The sequence below is a fragment of the Corvus kubaryi genome, unplaced genomic scaffold (genome assembly GCF_017639235.1).
Source record: "Corvus kubaryi isolate FWS band 111438036 unplaced genomic scaffold, C.kubaryi_AGA036_p1.0 split1-37296, whole genome shotgun sequence".
Lineage (NCBI taxonomy): Eukaryota > Metazoa > Chordata > Aves > Passeriformes > Corvidae > Corvus > Corvus kubaryi.
In genome coordinates, this window is record NW_024582075.1 from 18,906,639 (window position 1) to 18,925,057 (window position 18,419).

The 18,419-nt window shown below is 39.5% G+C and overlaps 1 protein-coding gene across 3 annotated transcripts in view; it reads left to right on the forward strand.

Annotated features, from left to right (window-relative positions):
• Nucleotides 1-745: 745 nt before the first annotated feature.
• The window catches only part of TNPO1 (transportin 1), a 74,630-nt gene continuing 56,956 nt past the window's right edge, over nt 746-18,419 (forward strand). Inside the window, exons 1-3 of one of the 3 annotated variants that reach the window (XM_042012731.1) lie at nt 746-856; nt 17,835-18,017; nt 18,193-18,306. In XM_042012731.1, coding sequence (XP_041868665.1) covers nt 18,202-18,306 — 105 coding nt within the window. In that variant the 5' untranslated portion in view covers nt 746-856; nt 17,835-18,017; nt 18,193-18,201. Of the gene's footprint in view, nt 857-17,571; nt 18,018-18,192; nt 18,307-18,419 lie in introns of those variants that run through there. The other 2 variants (XM_042012729.1, XM_042012730.1) reach the window with 2 other exon arrangements.

An 18,419-nucleotide genomic window follows, 5' to 3' on the forward strand; every position in this document is an offset into this window, starting at 1 on the left:
TGGGATGCCCACAGCCATGAATGAATATGCAGCGGTCTTCTTGCCAGGACACCTGGCCACATCCTAGAATTATAGAACACAATGGTTTGGGTTGGAAGTGTGTTCCTCTGGACCTGCTCCAACAGGTCCATGCCTTTCCTGTGGTAAGGACTCCAGAGCTGAATATAGAAGCCAGACGGGAAGAATCACCTTCCCCAGGCTGCTGGCCTCACGTTTTTTGATGCAGCCCAGTATGCAACTGTCTTTCTGGGTGGCAAATGCACATTGCAAGATCATGTCCCACTTTTCATACGCCAGTACCACCAAGTCCTTCTTCTCGGGGCTGTTCTGAATCCATTCACTCCCAGAGAAGTCTGGGAAGACCCTGGGTGTGCACTTGCACTGCCTGCCTATGATGAAATCTAGGGTGCTCTACCTTTGCTATCTAGACTTTAGCCTCATTTTTTTGTTTTCCGTGATTTTGGCACGTGTCAGACACCTTCTGTGGAGCGGCTGCTGCGGGAGGGGTCCGGGCGTGAGGGGGTGCGGGCAGAGGAGCCCGACCTGGGGGGCCCAGGGGGAAGGATTCCTGTGCGGAGCCCGTTCGTGCCGGGGTGCCGCGGCGTGAGAGGCCGGGCGGGGCCGGACGGCCATTTCACCGCTGCCTCCATCCCGCCCGCCGTTGCCGCGGTGACCGGGGCAGCGGCGCCCCCGCCCCTGGCACCGCCCCACGGCCAATCGAGGGGCGGCGGCGGCCGAGCGAGTTCCCTTTGTTCAGCCATTTCGGGGGCCGGAGCGGCACCGCGCGGAACTGCGGAGGGAGAGGTCGGGCTGCTCCCTCGCCACTCCCCTGCCGCCGGGCTCTGGGATGGTGTGGGTACGTGTCCGCGTTGCGAGGGGCGGGCTGGGACGTCCTATCCCCGGTAGTCGCCGCCGGGTCCCCCGGCCGATGTCAGGGGCCTCCACGTCGCTGTTGGGCGGGGAGCCGTGGGGTCTCGGCCGTGGGCTGCCTCTTCCACTCCTACCGGGGATGGATTGGATGGAATGGATTGGATGGAATGGATGGATGGAATGGATGGATGGAATGGATGGATGGATGGATGGATGGATGGATGGATGGAGAGATGGAGAGAGACGGGGCAGGCAGCGGCTGGAACCTGAGGGCCCACGGCCTGGGTCCTGGGGAGGCCCCCGAGATACCCCCCAGCGTTTCCCCCGGCTCCTCCCGGTGTCACGGCTGGCGCCGTCTCTGCAGCACTGTAGAGAGCCGGAAAGTGAAAGTCGCTTCAGGATAGGGAACGTGGCCGTATTTCCTACCCTGGTTTCTGGCGCGCATGGGGTCCATGCTGTACAGATTTGGATAGGTGGGGTTTTAAATTTTTATTCCGAAATACTAGAGAGGCGAGAATTCTCGTGTTTGTCTAGTACTTTCGTTTGCATGGGAAGGTTGTTAATTTAACTGCTGGGCGGAAATTGACAATGGAACTTGTGAACCTTTTGTGGGGTGACTGTAAAAAGGACAGGAACGCTTTCTGGATTGGTATAAATGGCTTGATTAGTCCGCGAGATGTTTATCTCCTTGCTGAGAAGGTAATAATTCCTCTCACTTGACTTTCTGCTCAAGACCTGAGAAATCCTCCTACTGTGAGGATTGTTCTGCGATGTATTCAGGCCACCACAGCTTCTTAACCTGTTTGCCTGTCCTCTTGCATAGCTAAGTAGTCCTTAATGTGGCATTCGAATGCATCATAGGTGTGGTTAAATCTTTACAAAATGCACTGAACAAAAAGTTGACTTGCGTTCCTTCTGTAAATGAGTAATTGAACAGAAAAAATAGTCGTATTCCCGAACTCCTAAAAGGAGCCTTTGATAGAATTGGAAACTGAGCCCATAAGTCTTCATTCTACATCTGCTGTGTGAACTGTAATTATTTTTGAGTGATATGTGGGAGGATGGAGGAAAGGTGCTTACAACTGGGAAGAATAGTTTCTGCGTTATCAAAATTACTCTAGAATGCATTTTTCAAGATTTAGTTAACTTATGCTCAAAGCAGGATAAGACAAAAGAATAGTTATGATGTTGCAAAAACAGGGTTACAAAAGCAGTTTATTGACTGCGTTAAAGGAGGAGGGCTCTGGTTAGAATGAATATTGACTAAGGACCATGATTACTGTTGGATACAGGCAATGACACATTTCATGGACTAATACAGGTGCAAGCACAGCTACTACATTGTGCTATGCCTTGTGACAGAGAGGTTAAAACAACATAATAATGGCTTTATGAATGTAGGCTTTTACTGGCTTATCTGACACACTTTTCTGTTATATTTCTTTAGAATCCAGTTTAGGAGTCCTTGTATGTGGGTATTCAATAAAGCAGGTATGTGTGCTTAACTTTTAGCTCCAGGGATGGAGCTACCTTTGAGTGAGGTGATAGGTATGCACAGAACTGTTCAGCAGAGTGGCAGAGCTGTGGTAGAGTATATGCTGTTCATGCTTCAGGCACACCAAGATGCTATGGCTACAAATCCTCCTTCATCAAAGCTGATATTCAGAATCTTTCCAGTTAAAGATTGGGGCTGAAATAAAGACTGACATTTTATCTTTGAAATGTCTTAATAATAAAGATCTTCTTTCATAGACCCAGTGTTGTTGTCAGGGTCATAAAACAAATTGTACAACAGGTCTGTGAACTTGGTATGCACTGCGCAATGCATTATTATCAAACTGTGTCAGTAGCATGAAACAGGGAGGATTTTTCCTTTGTTTTTGAAAGGGTAGGACTGCTTTTTCATTACTTTCATGCCTTAAATATGTTGTTGTTGTGGTCAGTTTTGATCCCAGAAATTAATTTTACCCATTAATTTGGTTCCAAATTCTACAAACATTTAAATACATGTAACAGTAGTATGTTTCAATCACCAAATCCATTGCTTTCCACTGTTTTATATACTGATTTGGGTAGTTCAGGTAGCCTTTCTACATATATTGATAGATTTCAAACATATACTATACAATATTTTTATTGCATGTATCGTACATATATAATAATAATATGTTCATATACAGAAAGATACTAATATCGCTATATTATACAATTCATACTGAAATTATTTTAAATCTCTCATTGAAAGAGATATAGTTGTGTAGATCCACTGTTTAGCTTAGGTATGTTAGGTACAGACCTGTCATGTACGTGGTGAAACACTGTACATATTTATACTTGTATACATGGATGCCTTTGAATATGGCATTTGTAATAACATTATGAAATAAACCTCCAAATGTCACTTTTAGCCTTTAGGAGGTTTTCTTTTCCAAACCAGGCTCCAGAGTGAAATTTAAACAATTTTAGAACAATTGTTTGTTAATTTCCTGTGTACTGAATGCATTTGAAATTTTGAGTTTGTGTATGTGTCTGTGTCTATTGTATATGTCTGTCTCTATATGAGTGAAATCTCAAGGCATAAAATCAAATAAAACTTGCGTTTAAAGAAAATTTTTGGTTTTTAAACCTTGACTATAGAACAGAAAATTACTCTTAAATTATTCTCCTGTTAAGTAATTTAGTTTTGTAGAGCATTTTCTACAAGCCACTGTGAGATACCCTTAAACACTGAAAATGTGCTGCTTATGGTGAGCATGCCACTGAGTGCATTAGTTTAAATATTAGGTCAGTGCTATATATGAGAGAAGGAAAGGCAAGACAAAATGTTTTTGGCAGAGAATAGAAAATAGATAGTAGGTGGTACAGAGATGCAAGAAAACTTACTGTGTTAGAATTCAAAAAGAACAGACTTGCAGAAGTAATTGTGAGACAGTACAGACCAGAAGTTCCCAAACTTACTTAGTAGGTATGTGATTATCATCAGTCACTTCTGGTATCCAGGGTCACATGCTTTTCCAGCCATGCCAAACTAGAGCCTCATCTATGGCTCTTCTCCCACCTTCCCTACTGCATGTTCCTATCATTCAAGCTAGAATTGCAGTCCAATGCTCACATTTAAGCTTCCGTTTCCATTTGTGCACCCATACAAGTTTATTCTTCATTTCAGACTTCAGTCATATCCTTTCTCCTTCACATACATACCCATATCATCAACCTTCACCTCCAGCAAAATCAAAGTGGAACCTTGGCTTCCCCTGCATGCATGTACCTCCTTAATCCTGTTCTTCCTACTTCACCATGTCTTGGTCCTCTTCTTCTTCTATCCTGAACCAGCAGTGCAGGTCTGCATGGGGACAGCAGAGCTATTCATTATGTTGAGTGTGGGTGGTGGCTGCCATAGTTCCTAACTGTTCCCACAGATTTTGTGGAGGCCAGGGGGGCATTGCTGTGCTGGCTGTATATGAGCAGTGAGACCCAGAAGCTGTGCCTCAGTTAAGTTTTGAATGTAGCATGGAAGGAAGCATAAGTGGCATCTGCACTACACTTTGACCACCTCTTTTACAGATAAGGAAGAAAAGTCAGTAGCAGACAGGTGTGGGAAGGCAAGAGTAATTTTCATCAGAGACTAAAAAGAGCACATCTGCTTCTTCTACCAGATAAGCTAAATCAGTGCAAAAATCTAAACAGATACTTCAGTCTGTTTTACATCAGTTTTGCTTGAGTCAATTCATCAGGGGAAAAAAAAAGCCAACCTTAAATTACAATAAATTATTCTTTTGTGCAGGCAAGCCTCAAGCCATGTCTCTGGAAATCAGGAGTGACTGTAGTCCATTAAGTGTAATGTAAATAGATGAATTTGGCATAAGAGATGGAAGCTTCAGTTGTTGAACCTGGCCCACAAAAAGTAGTTAAAACCAAACAAGATGAACTTTGAGTGGGAGCTTTTGGACAAATGGGAATCACATTAAAAAGAACACAAGACTCATGTAATTGCATTCTTTACTTGCATGTAAGAAAACAGTCATCGCTAGGCAGAAAACATTGGTGTCTGAAGCAGAGATGCTTTTGGAGCCCCTTGGAAAAGGAATAGAAGTAGGTCAACTGATGACAGGAAATAACCATTTTAAACCAGTTTAAAAATACTTAGTTGTTTCATTATTCTCTCTAAGATAGAGAGCATGTATGCCCTTAGTGCAAATATATGTGTTTATATATCATATGTTCAGATGTCTTCCTGTCTTAAAATCTTTTCATCTTTAATAAGTAAGAATTTATTTGGTCATGTGATTACATTGACAAATTACTTCAGACAGCCTCCTTACAAAATCTTCCATGTATCTGTAGAAGACTTTATATTGTCTCCTTGTTTCTCCACCAAAAACTGGGTAACACACTGTAACCTCAAAATTCTTTGCTTCTGGAGAATCCCCTATTTCCCCAGGAGATAACTGTTGGTTTTTGAACCAATGAGTACTTGTAATATATTTTACAATCTGTGATGATAGTATGTTTTTCAGTTTAGCAAGGAATCCTATCAGGTTAAGCATTGTCTATTCCAGTGATTCTCTTAATTTCTTGGTGATTACACAGAATCAAAATAGCAAACAAAAATTAAATACAGCACAATTGGCCGTACTTGTAGCGTCCCTCATTTGCATTGTACATTTCAAGATACTCTTGTTCTGGTTGTTACTTCCACTTGCAGTCTTTTCAGATGTGGGGTGGAAAAAATGATGCTGATGAGGGAATTCTAGGTTAATCTTGCTTATAACCACCACAGAGTTCAGCTGTTGTGTGGATTGTTTTGTTTGTTGTTTCTATTTTTATTTTTATTAATTGCTTTATGATGTTTTAAAGATGAAATATTTCACTTAGATATGAGAAAATTAATTACTATATGAAGCTGCATTTTTTAATATTTTCCCAGTTGAGAATACGAATTTTTGTATCAGCACATGAGTTTGAGAATCATCAGATATTGAGGATACTGTCCTTGCTTTGTTTCTTTTGTTCCAGGTAACAGGGATAATGGATCATAATGAGTCTTTGATAATTTTAGCTCCATTGGGGTGGGATTCTCTCTCTCTCTTTTTTTTTCTTGTTTTTTTAAAGGTTAAATGAGATAGCAGAGGCTACCTTTTGATGATCTCACTGTAGGTAATAATGGTTTGGGTAATAATGCAGATTTAATTGAACATAAGGACAATTTCTTTGCCACAATTTTTTCTTGGAGCTTAGGAGAAAGAGTATACCCATGGGACCAAATAACTACGCTGAATTGTGTGAGGGCATACAAGTTGTACTTAAACTGTGGTGGAAATTTTAAATGTTGGCCTGTGAATTATTCGTCATCTGACTTGCTATTTTCACAGATAAAATGTGACATTTATATATATGTTTGGTTCTGATGTAAAATTCTACAGGTAGAAAGAGCAATAATAGAAAATAATATTTGTATTTTTCTTCATATTTTCTTCTTGCTCTTGTTTTATCAGAGATAATAGCAGAAGCTGTAAGAGTTAGAATTAAGTGTGATACAGTGATAAGTAAGGTGAGACATTAAAAATTAATTTGAGAGTTTGATATCTGTGATAAAATATTACACGTCAGAAGGAATTCTAGAAAAGGTGCTGTAGTACATGGTTTTGTGCTCTGCAACATCCCTTCTAGTGTCTTCTGTGGAGCTTACAAAAAGGTACCTCAAGTTCAGAGTGGTTAGATATAGTGTAATATTTTCATTGCAATTTAATCCTTGGGTCCTCCAGAAGATGATATCAATGTAAGATAATAAAATTCATTACTCTACTGCATCAGTACTGTGTAGATTAATTACTTCAGCGCTGCTAGGGCCAGGTAGGTCTGAAAGAAGGCAAACAAATTTTTACTTCAGTGAAGCTCAGCTGTCCTGTTTACATTTTCAGTAAGTGTTAATTAGAGAGAACAATTTATTATACAAACGTCCTTTCAGATTATGCTAATTTAGTTATGTGTTTGAAACTGACCTCAGATTTCCTCAGTTAGACTTTTAAGTTCAATTTTGAAATCCTGAAAAAGTATTAAAAATCAACATTGGTCTTATCTATACTGAACAGCTTTAACTCTCTTGGTGTTAAACCATCAGGCAAGACCAAGTTTTATGAAAATGTTTTTATTTGTGTATAAGACACCTTGTTTATAAGACATTCAATACATTGTCAAACAGTCAGGTTTGTTATTGAAGATAATTTGAAAGAAGTTAAAAAAACCTGGCTGCCATATTATGCAGAAAATTGCTCAATTTTTTTTTGCAATTTAATATGTCATTTTATACTTAATTTTCAGGTATGGTAGTGCCCAGAAGCTCTACATATAAGGCTCTAATGTGTCGGGCATGTAACAAAACAGCCTTTTCTGCATACCATTTACAACTGAATGACAAAACAGAGTATAAATGTTTTCCAGTAGGCAAATACGGGGAGAATGAGAAGTATGAGAGAGACTTAAGACCTCTGTGAACATTTCACCTAAGGAGAATTTCCACATAAAAAGTGAGAAAGGGCAGAAAGTATCTTGGAATGCTTTTTGTATTACACATTTTAAAGGGCATCATATGACAAAGCATGGTGCAGGTCAATAAATTGATTCTCAAGGTGAAGATCATAAAATCACTAGCAGGAAAAAAAGCCTATATTCTGCATTATGATAATGTATAAGAACTGTTATATAGGGGAGAGGTGTTAATTTATTCTTTTGGCTATAAACAGTTCAGCCTGTAACTGTAGTTTCAACTCTTCATAGCTTTATGTTTCATATAGTGGTTGCATACTTTTTAAAGACAAAGATGATTTGTAGAATGCCAGTAAGTTTATTTAGTGGAGTTGGTGAAGTGATTTGCCACCAGTTTTTATGAAAAACGTATTTTAAGTGGCCTTCAATTTATTAAATGACCTGTGCATTTAAGACAGATTGAATTATTTTAAATTACAGTTTCTCCACTAAATAAATTTCTTTTATCTTTGGGCGAGGGAAAAAGAAAAGCAAACCTTTAAAACCCTTGAATTTTTTTTTTATTGGTTGTTTTGTTTATAGCATTTCAAGGGAATTCATTTACATATGTATCATTTAGAATAAGGAACTGATCACAGCAGCTAGTCTCTGATTCAAATACATTCTGATATCCTTCACAAACCAACATATAAGTATTTAAATGACTAAAATATTGAAAACTTATGACTTAAGTAAGAATTACAGTTAGATTCTTCATCTAATTGCATTTTTACATGTTCAGATTCTTTCAGTCTACCTCACTTTTCTAACCCGAACGCATAATGTACTTCTAATTTAATTTTTTGTTTCTAATGTTTCTTCTTTCATGAAATGCTGCATTTGAACCAGAAGGACGTAAAAGAATTGCTAAGGGGGCTGGTAGCAAGTTGATTAAGGCTGCATAAAACTGCTCAAGGAATTTTATGTGATCATTCATCTGTACAATAACAGTCTCTATCTGTGCATTAACAGCAATGTAGCCACTTCAGCACGGGAGCTTTAGCTAAGGTGAATTACTTGCATTCAGATTTGCTTGCAATTTCCTTTACACTGGTTCAATATTGTTTCAAAACTGATCTAACAGCTACAGTTGTGAGAGGCTAGAAATGAGAGAATACAGTAAGAATTAAACTGTTACACTTTTGTTTTTAAATTGCTTCCTGTATTTGTGCTTTTTTTTAACTAGACAGTATAAGTCCACCTGTCTACTTGTAATTATTCAGTGCTCTCTTAACATCCGTTGCTGAAAAGGGCCATGAAGATCTGTGTAGAACAATTCTTTAGGTTTTCTTCTGTGATATCTGTTGGCTTCAAACTATAACAACTTGAATATCTTGTTTAATTGGAAGTCTGAGACCTCTCTAAAACCTCATCTTCAGATGTCATATCCAAGAGCATTAATATGCTTAAACTGAAAAAGTTAAAGCATTCTTCCACTGGTTATTTCTACTGGATATTCAGTGTGCATCTATTAATGGAAATAGTCTTTGCTCTTAAGATTATGCTGCTTTCCTTGCCACAATATGCAGTCAGTTTTATTGCTTTGGTCAAATGAAAACTGGAAATCTTCTTTAGGAATTTTTAATATTGTTTTAATTTGTATTAATAATGTGTCTTCAATAAGACAGACATTTCTCTGTTCTTCTGTAGTTGTCTCACAAAATTTCTGTCAAGTTAATTTTGAAGCACTTGGATCATACTGTTCGTTGTATTAAACAATAATAAATTCAGCTCATATAATTACTTATCCGAAAATATTGATGTTCAGAGAAGGCAAAAACATTGGTTTTGATGTGTCTGCAAATTCCACTGTTTATATAGATGCAGGAACAGTTTGGGGGTGGCAGTACTTCTGCCTTTATTTACTCCCTTGTTTATCTGAGGCTTGAGAAACAAGGATTGTGCAGTCATTCTTTAGCATTCTCATTAAGATCAGTAAGTCCTATTTGCTTATTTACCTTAAGAGTTTTGCTTCTTTGGTTAGGGTGGTTAGGGTATCATCCTTTTGTTTATGTGTATGATTGGAGCAGTTGACTGCTCCCACTGAGGAACACATTCTCTTTTGGAGGGAGCTTCATTCCAGATCAGTAATTATTTCCTCACTCTTTTCCATGAGAATGTAGTTTCTTTATATTTATCTGACATTAGAGATTAGAGAACACCCTGTACTCAGGCTCACTGGGTAAGACTGAATTCCAGTTTCTTTCTGAAGGTTTGTAAATCTTCTTCCACTAGTGTACCTGCCAGCTCGTCTATGACTCCACCCATAAATCCCTATGCAGGACAGATACCTGCTTACTGGAGACATGCAGGGACTAATAGAAACTGAAATACTGCCATTTCCTTGAGACAACAGCATCTTAAGAACCTTAGATAAGCCACTCACTGCAGTAAGGAAATTGATCAGCTATGCAGGGAGGAATACACTAGCATTCTATTACAATAACCAGAGATAATGATTTAGCCAGCACTGTTGCTGTCAGTATTGCACATATCACCAAAGCACCAGTGTTGTCACCAATGACAGATCAGACAGTGGTAGTGTCACTGACAGTCGCATGTCTTAGTGCATGTTCTGTGTGTAAAGGTTTTAAAACACATGGAGTGTTCAGAAAAAGTCTGGGAGGAAAGTAGGTGAGTGTGTGGTTCTGAATTATGTGTATCCTGGGATGCAAGGTATTTTGCCAAGAAGTAAAAATAAAACCTAATCCTGATTAATCAGGTCTTAAGGCTCCCAATATAATTTTTGCCTTGAACCCTGTACTGAATTCCTAATTATGCCTGATGGCCTTTCCAGAGGAGACTTCTCAGTTTTTTGAGACTTCCTTTGTACTCATTTCTTTACAGTTGGTTTCTTTCCAGTGAGTGCATACCATGAAAAGACAGTGGTCTGATTTAAACAGTGTAAAATAACTAATTTTAGTAATTTAAATTGGAAGGTCAAAAGATTTAATTTTGTGTATTTGGTTTTAACTTAGCTTTTCTTTTCCACAATAGATCATTTTTACCTCATTTATGCATTAAAACTTACTTACAAATAAATACGCCACTTGACGTGTATTTGTTACCTCTTTCTACTAGCAAAAGGTCTTCAGCACCTTTACAAGTTCTGTATCTTATTTAATGAGATTCCTAATTTTTATCTTCTAATGTATTATTATTGTTTATGATTGTTAAGATAGTGTTGTACAAGAAGGAATTTAAATTTGTGAACTGTTTCATGGGGAATATATACTTTTTAATATACATTTTGCTCTAAACTTGGTTGGTTTATAAGTGCCTACATTTTGACAACAGTTGGAGAACTTAGATGTATTTTAGTTCATCATGGTGCAGACTTTTTCAAAATTAACTTAAAAACACATCACTGCTTACTTAGATTAAGTTTTTTAATAATTGTGAGTAACTTAATTTTAAATAAACAATGCATTCTTTTCAGGGCCAAGAACTTTCCCAAATTTGGCACTATCCCATGATGAGGTGTTATCTCCTTTACGTTTGATGGTTTTAGTAGCAGAGATGACTTTGTCTGCAAACATTACTGAAAAAGAAGAGCAATGGATGTAAATCACGTGCCTGTGCCTGTCTGTCTTGGCTGAGCCATGTGAGAGGAACGGGCACCATGGAGTCTCTCACTGTATGACTTTCCTTCCAAGATTTGCAGGGGCTAGAACCACCTTTTCAAGCATGCAGTAAGTCAAAAGAGGAATCTTGCATCTGTTAGTGTCTTTATTTTTATTAATCTCTGTTAGTTGATAAGAATGAATGCATAACTGAAGGAAAGTGAATGCTAAAATTTCAGGGACTGCATCTTTTTTCACAGTCTTATACCCATCCAGGTATAAGGTTTTTTTAAGCCGTGACTTCAATTTTAAGTTATATCTGCTACTTGTCTCAGATGTTTTCAGAAGTCTGCATTCTGATCTGTCATGAGGAACAGGTTCCAAAGCTGTGTATCATTTTGATTTTTATCTGCATCTTGAGGAAGCCTGAATTACTAATTAGAAAAACAGAAGTTCAGCAAAAATCCTCCAGCAGACATCAGTTGCTTTGCCTCCTACAGCTCAGAGAAAGAAATCTTACTCTATACTTTAAGTAGGGAGTAGAATAGGGTTCATGTGCACTTGACACTAACCATGTTTAAAAGAGTTTTAAGCTGGCAAAAATTGCATGCTGGATTTCAGACATGAAATTTGACAGTAGAGGTTTAAATAAAACTGGGCTCTCAAGAATGATGCCTTTGATCCTTTGTACACCCACTTACTCCCTTTACTAATTTCGATTTCAGCTGATTGATCTGGTATTTTCTGTCACAAATTCATGAGGTGATGTTTTTCTCAAACAGCTCTCCATTTGGTTTTAGATTGTTTTCTGACTGCCACCATTAAAAGCATGTCTAGATACTGCCATTATAGTATCCAATGTGTGATTTCAGTGGGGCAAATCATTAGCCGCACACTATTTTTCCACTTGGTATCTCTAGCTGTGGAAATGAAATTATCATAGAATCATCAAGATTGGAAGGGACCTACAAGATCATCTAGTCCAACCATCCATCCAGCACTACTACTGTCACCCCTAAACCACTAAACTACATCACACAGTGCCAAGTCCAGTTGCCTGTTGAACACCTTCAGGGATGGTGACTCCACCACCTCCCTTGGCAACCTGTTACAATGCTTGATCACCCTAATAGTGAAAATTTTTTTCTAATGTCAGAATCTCTCCAGTCTCAGCTTAAGATCATTTCCTTTTGTCCTCTCATACTGGTACCTTTGAAGAAATGGTGCATCCTTGTCTAGATTAATTGATCAAAGGCATTTTAAATCTAGAGATCTTTGCAGTTTTGCACTGTCTACTACTTTATTCAGCTGGACTTTTCATGAATTACAAGAATGGTATTCCATCCTGCATTCCATCAATCCTTGATTTCTAAAGCAGAATTCAAAATCAAAATGCTTCTGATGATGTTCTAGTTGGTGAAAGCTTGACAGGTTTTTGTCCCTGCAGCTGAAAATGTTACGTATCTTATTTAGCCCATGAACAGCAAGAGATTTGGGTTTCAGTTTTGACCTGTACATAGGCCTGTGCTATATGTTGGTGTTTGTTATCCTAATTTGAATTAAGTCTTACTTGTTCTACAAAACAAGAAATGTTAGTGCATGCTGAGGCCAGCGATCCATTTTATCCGTAATGGTGTGATGGTTTTGTACCTTCATATATATGGAAACTGTATTGCTGTGCTCTTTCCTCTATGCTCGTTTGATGCATGAGAAGCAGAGGTATTCATTAAATAAAGAGGGAATGTACTTCTTGTCAGTAGAGTGGAATTACAGGCTGTCAGTTTATCCTGAGTACTGTTTCATCTGTTCGATGGGATTCCACGGCGTAGGCTTTTACAGACATTATCTGCAAAAAGAAATACTGCTCCTCACCTTTGAGAAAAGAAACCGTGAAATCGTGGATGGTGATTGCAACAATAATGAGCTCTCCCTTTCACACAGGCAACAGTGTAACAGATTTCATGAGCAGATATGTTATTGTAACTGTAGATATGCTTGGAAAAAGTCTATCATCAAACTGATGGCATTCCATGGACAGCAAATCACATTACAGGTTTATTTGCCTTGAATATTGAAATGCCAGTGTTCCATTATGAGGTGTTGTACTGTTGGAACATTTGTATACATACACAATTTCTAGTTTCATATACAACATAAGACAAAACGAATTCTGGCTAGAATTGTCTCAGGAGAGTAGAAAGCTAACATAATATCTCTCAGTTTCTTCAGCTTCTTATTCTACTCCTAGACCTACTGACCAGAGAAAGTGAATAACAGTAGGAAATAATGGTCAATTAATGGTACACAAGTCTGAAGTTATATTACCTGAAAGCCCATACATTTGCTGCTTTGAATGTTAATTGTATCAATGAAGCAAATTCTTAGTTTGATACATCCACAAAACTTTTTTCTTTATTCCAAGGCTTATGATTATATGGTGAATCATGTTGAATTTTTTTTATCTTCTGCTAGGTGGTTTTCCTCTTGGCCTTTTGTCATCTAATGTGACATTGAAGAATCTTAAAAAATGGGGGTTTTTTGCGACCGTTGTTACCAGGAAGAGATTCCACTCCTGCATTTGGCAACTTAATATCCTTTGTGCCAGTCTTAACCACAAAGTTCTACCTTCAACAGAATTACACTTGCAATAGTGGATTGGGTAGTGTTGCATTAAAAAACAGTAAGCTTACAGCCTTTTTTGGCTCCCATTTTTATACAACTCAACACAAATATGAAGTAATGTTGAGATCCCATCTTAAAAATATTTTTCTGAAGTTTGCTTGGGCTTCCGTTTAAAACAATCCTTCTATCATAACCAATCAGCTCTGGAAAAGTAGAAAATTAATTTCATGGATGTTTCAGTCAGGAACACAAAATCCTTTCAAACTGTCTTCAGTCTCCTTAGTACCCTCTCTGGTGCTTCGCAGGGTTAAAGTGTCTTCTTCGTAAGACTATTCAAATTAATTGTTGTGTAATAAATACTAATCTTGTATCATACGGCTGAACTCAAAGACTGCACCAAATGTTTTAGAATGGATGCTCATTTGATATGTTGGATGTGAGGACTATCAGTATTTTTTTAAAGTGGAAACTTAGGGCACATCTCCAGGCACAAGGCATTGCAAAATAGTACAGCAGTAGCTATTCTGCATGAGCTCCTTCACATAGACACATTTATTCTGTGTTATGAGAGCTTTTCTTCTGATTAGCTTAATCTACATCACTCTTAGCTTGACATAAAAGGGTTTAAACAGAAAGCTATTGTGGAATATCTGTTTTTTCCTCTGTGCATGCAGTCCTATGCAGAGAAACACTCTAAGCAGTTTGTGTGGAAATTCAGAAGCCTGGATTTTAGCAACTGATTGAATGATTGATTACATTAATAAGTACCAATATTACAGGTTAAAATGCCTGAATTTTATGACAAGAAGGTTGCTATTAGAATTCTCTCAAAATTAGAAAAAAAATCCAATTTTACCAGTGGAATAACACTGAACAGTGGGAAAAATTTTCTCAAGGGTAAAGTGGCTGAAACTGTCTAACAGTTCTGAAATGATGACTATTTTGAGAATTAATATTTATTAGAGAATAATTATTTGAAACTAGTTTCAAAACCACTGGCAGTGACAAGTTGTAGTTCCAAATATACAGCTTGGAGACTATCGCATTTGAGGGATGGGACATTTTCCTAGCAGTGCAGATCTCAGGTTTTTTTCTGATTGATTATTGGGAGGGATTTGCACCAGTCTCCTGTTTCTTTTTTAAGTGCACTGAGACTATGGAGGGATGGGGTGGGTATTCTATTATGAATCTCCTATTTGTTCTGTCTATATGTGTTTTGAGTATCATCTATCAATTAATACATGTTGCTGATCAGAAACCAGATTCTAATCCAAGTTCCTGTTAGTATCTGTTTACAACATAATGAAAAGCAACAAGAGAGATTAAAAGACATAGCATCAAATACACTCTAATGTGATGGTAAGGACACTTAGCAGAAAAAAAATTGGGTTAATCACTTTAGGAAGAAGCAAGAATCAAATCCTGTCTCATGCATTCACAGCTACTACTCTGAAAAAACCTGGATTTTGAATCGTGTAACAGCGGTACATATGGGAGTCATGTATTTTTTTCCTTGTATGCCATGTATGTGTCATTTCAGTGTGAATTAATGGGGAATTCTGAGAGAAAAATGGAAGAGAAACTGAAACAGACAACGGAAGATAATTTCTTGTAGGCTTGTTGTGGACACTTAAGTAGCAAACTGCAAGGTCTTTGAAGAGAGAAATATATTAAAGATATAGGTTAGTGTTTGGGCTTGTAATTGTTTTGTTTGTTTGTTTCAATATTACACATTGTGATAACAGTGGATTATGGCTAGTGCATGACTTCTGAAGTCTGCATAACAGAGAAATCAAATTTTAGCCTCAGCATTTGTGCAAGAGTTCTGTCTTCAAAGAACTTCTGTAATCTTAACATTTATAGATGAAGTGTGTCAAATTCAGTTCTGCTGCATTTTGCTGATCAAGTGGGATGAACCAGGCTGTGTTTTGGAGGGTAGTGTTTAGTTTAGCATTGATTCTGATTTATTTTCTATACAAGAAGATTCTTGCTTGGGGAAAACAGATAGTAGAAAACAAAAAAGGCAAAGCATACATATATAAATGCAAAGCATACAGAAATAAACAATTTTCTGGGGGTTTTTTTTCTGTAATGCTTTCAACCTGAAGTTTTTTTTCTTGGCTCAGTCAAATTGTTTTGACTTCTTTTGCTTCCTTACATAATTTGAAGGACTAGAGATAGGTTCCTCCTTAGGTTTCATATGTAGAAGCTAAAGGAGACACCTCATCTTGCAGAATATCTTCTCATCTTGATAATGTCTCATAAATTATTCTCACCTATCTTAGAGGATGATCATGTAAAGCACTTAGATGTCTCCACTAGAGGTCTTCTGTAGAGGCTCCCAGTCATACTTCAATTTGTAGGCCTTTTTCTCTCCTTTTCATTGCAGAAAGTGGAAATTCTTACCAGGATTGAATTCTAGTTACATTCTTGGAAAGGAAGCCTACGTTATTCTTAGTTATGGATCCATGGCGTTCTTCTCTAGCTGTTCTTTCCTGTTCTGTATCTCACCCTTCCTTTCTGATCACTTCCCTTGTTTCCCATCTTTAATGTTGTTCTTGAGCACACTTGGTTTCCAGATATTAGACACATATAATCCTTGTGTCATAATTTCTGAATAGTAACTTTTGAAGCTCTAATCAAGTTCAAACAAACTTGACTGAAGTGGGACAGAGGTCTGAAAGAAAAATCAAGTTTCTACAACCTTATTGCTAAGGCACAGTTAGGTGCATGAGGCTCACATTAGCTCTTCCTTGATTTGCTGGACTTCAGCTTTCACGTGTTCCAACTATGCATGCATCCCAGAAAGATGTCTCCTGCCCACACAGTGTGACCCATTAGCATCAGTTTTAGTGGTCTGGGTCAAAATCCTTGTTTTGACATGTTCCTGTACTAGAGGGAAACCAGTGGAGATTCACCCTGATCACAAAAATCTCATGTAAATCTTGTGCCCATTCTTTCCTAGTAAATGGTGGCATGTCTTTATGTACCTACCTTACTGACTTCATCTTGGTTAGGTGCTGTAAACTCTCAAGAGGTGCTCAACTTTTGTAGTCTCCCAGAAAGTCCTTTGATAATTACAGCAGTTGCTAAAATAGAAGAGCTTAATAAATATATCCCATTATTGGGGTTTTTTTCATAAGCTGTTTTTGTTCTCTCCATTGACTTTATCTTGTATGCTATGCAGCATACTTCTCTGCTCCTTACTCCAGTGTGCATTCTTTCCTGGTTCATCAAAATGTCTCTTTCACTGTACTCATCCACATATGTAGTATAAGTACACTACCTGTCTTCTTGCCTATGATGGCTCCTTTTGCTGTTTTGTTGGAGACAAAATCAGTATTGCATTGTCTCCTTCAAGAATAGCATCACATAGTAATAGAAGGAAAATTAGCTAAGAACACTTCTTAGCACCTGAGACTGGACAGGTGACTGTCAGTGTTGGGGAGGTGAGACAAAGAGCCACATAGCAAATAACCTGGGATGCATCCTTAGGAATCAGTATTGATCCCTGTCCTCAATGCCTCTGAACAGTTGTTACGGCTGAGATGTGTAATGTTCAAACTGAGTTCTGTACTGCAGCAGAAGCAGTAGAAACTAGTTTTCATGTCAAGTGAAGTGCTTACAAACACAGTGACTAAAAGTAAGATAATAAAAAACAGGGAATTACTGGCTTTAATTTTCCCGTTTTAGACCAGTTTTAAACAGCACGTATTCTTTCTCTTGTTAGGATAGGTATAATACATTAAAAAATCTATATACATACATGTGTAATGCATATTTTACATATATACATGTGTATATATGTATCTAAATTGTTAATTTTAACCTGAGATCTCCCCTGATATATTTTGGGGCTAAGTTTAAGGTACGGTAGGTATTCAAAACAGTTTCTTTTGAGTTTGCATGCCCCAGCCTCCCCCTCCTTCCCCGCGTACTTAGTCCTGTTCCCTCTTTACACGTGGAATTGGGAACATCTGAGATCTGCTCAGTACTCAGACAAATGACGTAGAAGTGCAGCAGGTACCACGTTCGTGACACCGGTGTCTACTTTCGCGCCCGCACTTCTCCGTGGCGGGAGCCTCTGCACTCTCTGCCGGGCGCTGCCCCAGGGGGCTGGGCCGCGCCCGGGGTGCCCCTTCGCCCCTCGCCTGTCGCGTTCGCTGGAGGTTTCCGTCTATTCTCGGGCGGGCGGCATGGGCTCCCCGTTTCCCGTCGGCCAGGATTGAGGTGCTCGCGTTCTGTCGCCCGCAGGCTGCTGGCAGTGTGGGACGCACCGGGGAAAGGCGGACGGCGGCGCCGGCAGCCCCGAGGCGGCCCGGGCGGGCGGAGCCGTGCCCGGCGCTAGGACCCAGCAGGACGCGAGGCGACTCTTCGGGCCGGATCACAAATTCGTCGTGACTCAGTCTCTGCTCGGCGCGGAGGCAGCGGGAGCAGGTCGGTGTCCTACGTCTATCCGGCGGCTGCTGGGGTGCGTGGGGGCACGAGAGCCGGAGCGGACCGGGCACTGCCGCGCCCCTTCCCCGGTCCGGCCTTCCTTCCTCTACGCCCGCCCCCGCCCGGGCCCTGCCGCGCCGCCAACCGCGGCCGCCTGTTGTCTGCTGTTTTCCAGACAGCCAAGATGGAGTACGAGTGGAAGCCCGACGAGCAGGGGCTCCAGCAGATCCTGCAGCTGCTCAAGGAGTCCCAGTCCCCGGACACCACAACGCAGAGAGCCGTGCAACAAGTATCCTTGGCCGAGGCTTGCGGGGCCCCGAGAGTGGGCCGGGGGCGGCCGAGGGCGGGCGGGGGGGAGCGTGGCCTGCGCGGCAGCGGGGCCGGCGCTGCGGCAGCCGGGCC